General features: G+C 35.0%; 1 protein-coding gene across 1 annotated transcript; it reads left to right on the forward strand.

The window, feature by feature from the left end:
• Positions 1 to 6: 6 nt before the first annotated feature.
• LOC115284630 (olfactory receptor 5K1-like) lies at positions 7 to 474 on the forward strand (the record flags this gene model as incomplete). Its single annotated transcript, XM_029931165.1, has 1 exon — positions 7 to 474. A coding segment is annotated over one exon (468 nt), but the record flags the coding sequence as incomplete, so codon positions are not given.
• Positions 475 to 999: the final 525 nt, after the last annotated feature.

Raw genomic sequence — 999 nt, forward strand, 5'->3', positions numbered from 1 at the left:
GTAGGGCTTCTCTTTAGGTTAGCTTTCTGTGGATCTAATTACATCAACCACTTTTACTGTGATATTCTTCCTTTATACAGACTCTCCTGTGTGGACCCTTACGTCAATGAACTGGTACTATTTATCTTTTCAGGCTCAATTCAAGTGTTCACCATAGGCAGTGTCTTAATATCTTACCTGTACATTCTCTTTACTATTTTCAAAATGAAATCCAAAGAAGGAAGGACCAAAGCCTTTTCTACCTGTGCATCTCACTTTTTGTCTGTTTCATTATTCTATGGATCTCTTTTTTTCATGTACATTAGACCGAATTTGCTAGAAGAAGAGGATAGAGATATACCAGCTGCTATTCTGTTTACAATAGTAGTTCCCTTACTAAATCCTTTTATTTATAGCCTGAGGAACAAGGAAGTAATAACTGTCATGAGAAAAATTCTGAAGAAAAAAAATCTCATGAATATTGGAAACAAATAACATCTACTGTAGCTTAGTGATTTAAATGCAGGGAACTCTCCCAAGTGAAATTACACAGAGAAAAGGCACAAGTTATATGTAAAATACTAAAATATATGATAATACAATCCATTTAGGAAGCAATACATATGGGAGAAAATACACAGGAAAGAATAAACTGTGCTAAATCTTAATTCAAAACAACAAAAATCAAAACCAAATTTTGAATACATTCAAGAAACAATTGAACATGTTGACAAGCTCATGGACTATGTCAGTGTCAGGGACTGGGATTATCGTCACCCAAAAAGAAAACAACAAAACTCGCAGTTATACGTATAGAGCAAAATTCTATTAAACATTTACAGCCAGTCCACATTAGTTGGAGCATGAGCACTCCCGTTAGGGTAAAAGATTTCAAGGTCATGACAACCTTTGACCAATGAAGTCACTCAGCCATGAGAGACAAAGTTGAAGCAGGTCAATTTTGAGGAAGCAGTTTTAAAAGCATTTTGGGCAACACTATAGTTAGGATAGAGGTGTGAG

Source organism: Suricata suricatta, unplaced genomic scaffold (genome assembly GCF_006229205.1).
Source record: "Suricata suricatta isolate VVHF042 unplaced genomic scaffold, meerkat_22Aug2017_6uvM2_HiC HiC_scaffold_13176, whole genome shotgun sequence".
Lineage (NCBI taxonomy): Eukaryota > Metazoa > Chordata > Mammalia > Carnivora > Herpestidae > Suricata > Suricata suricatta.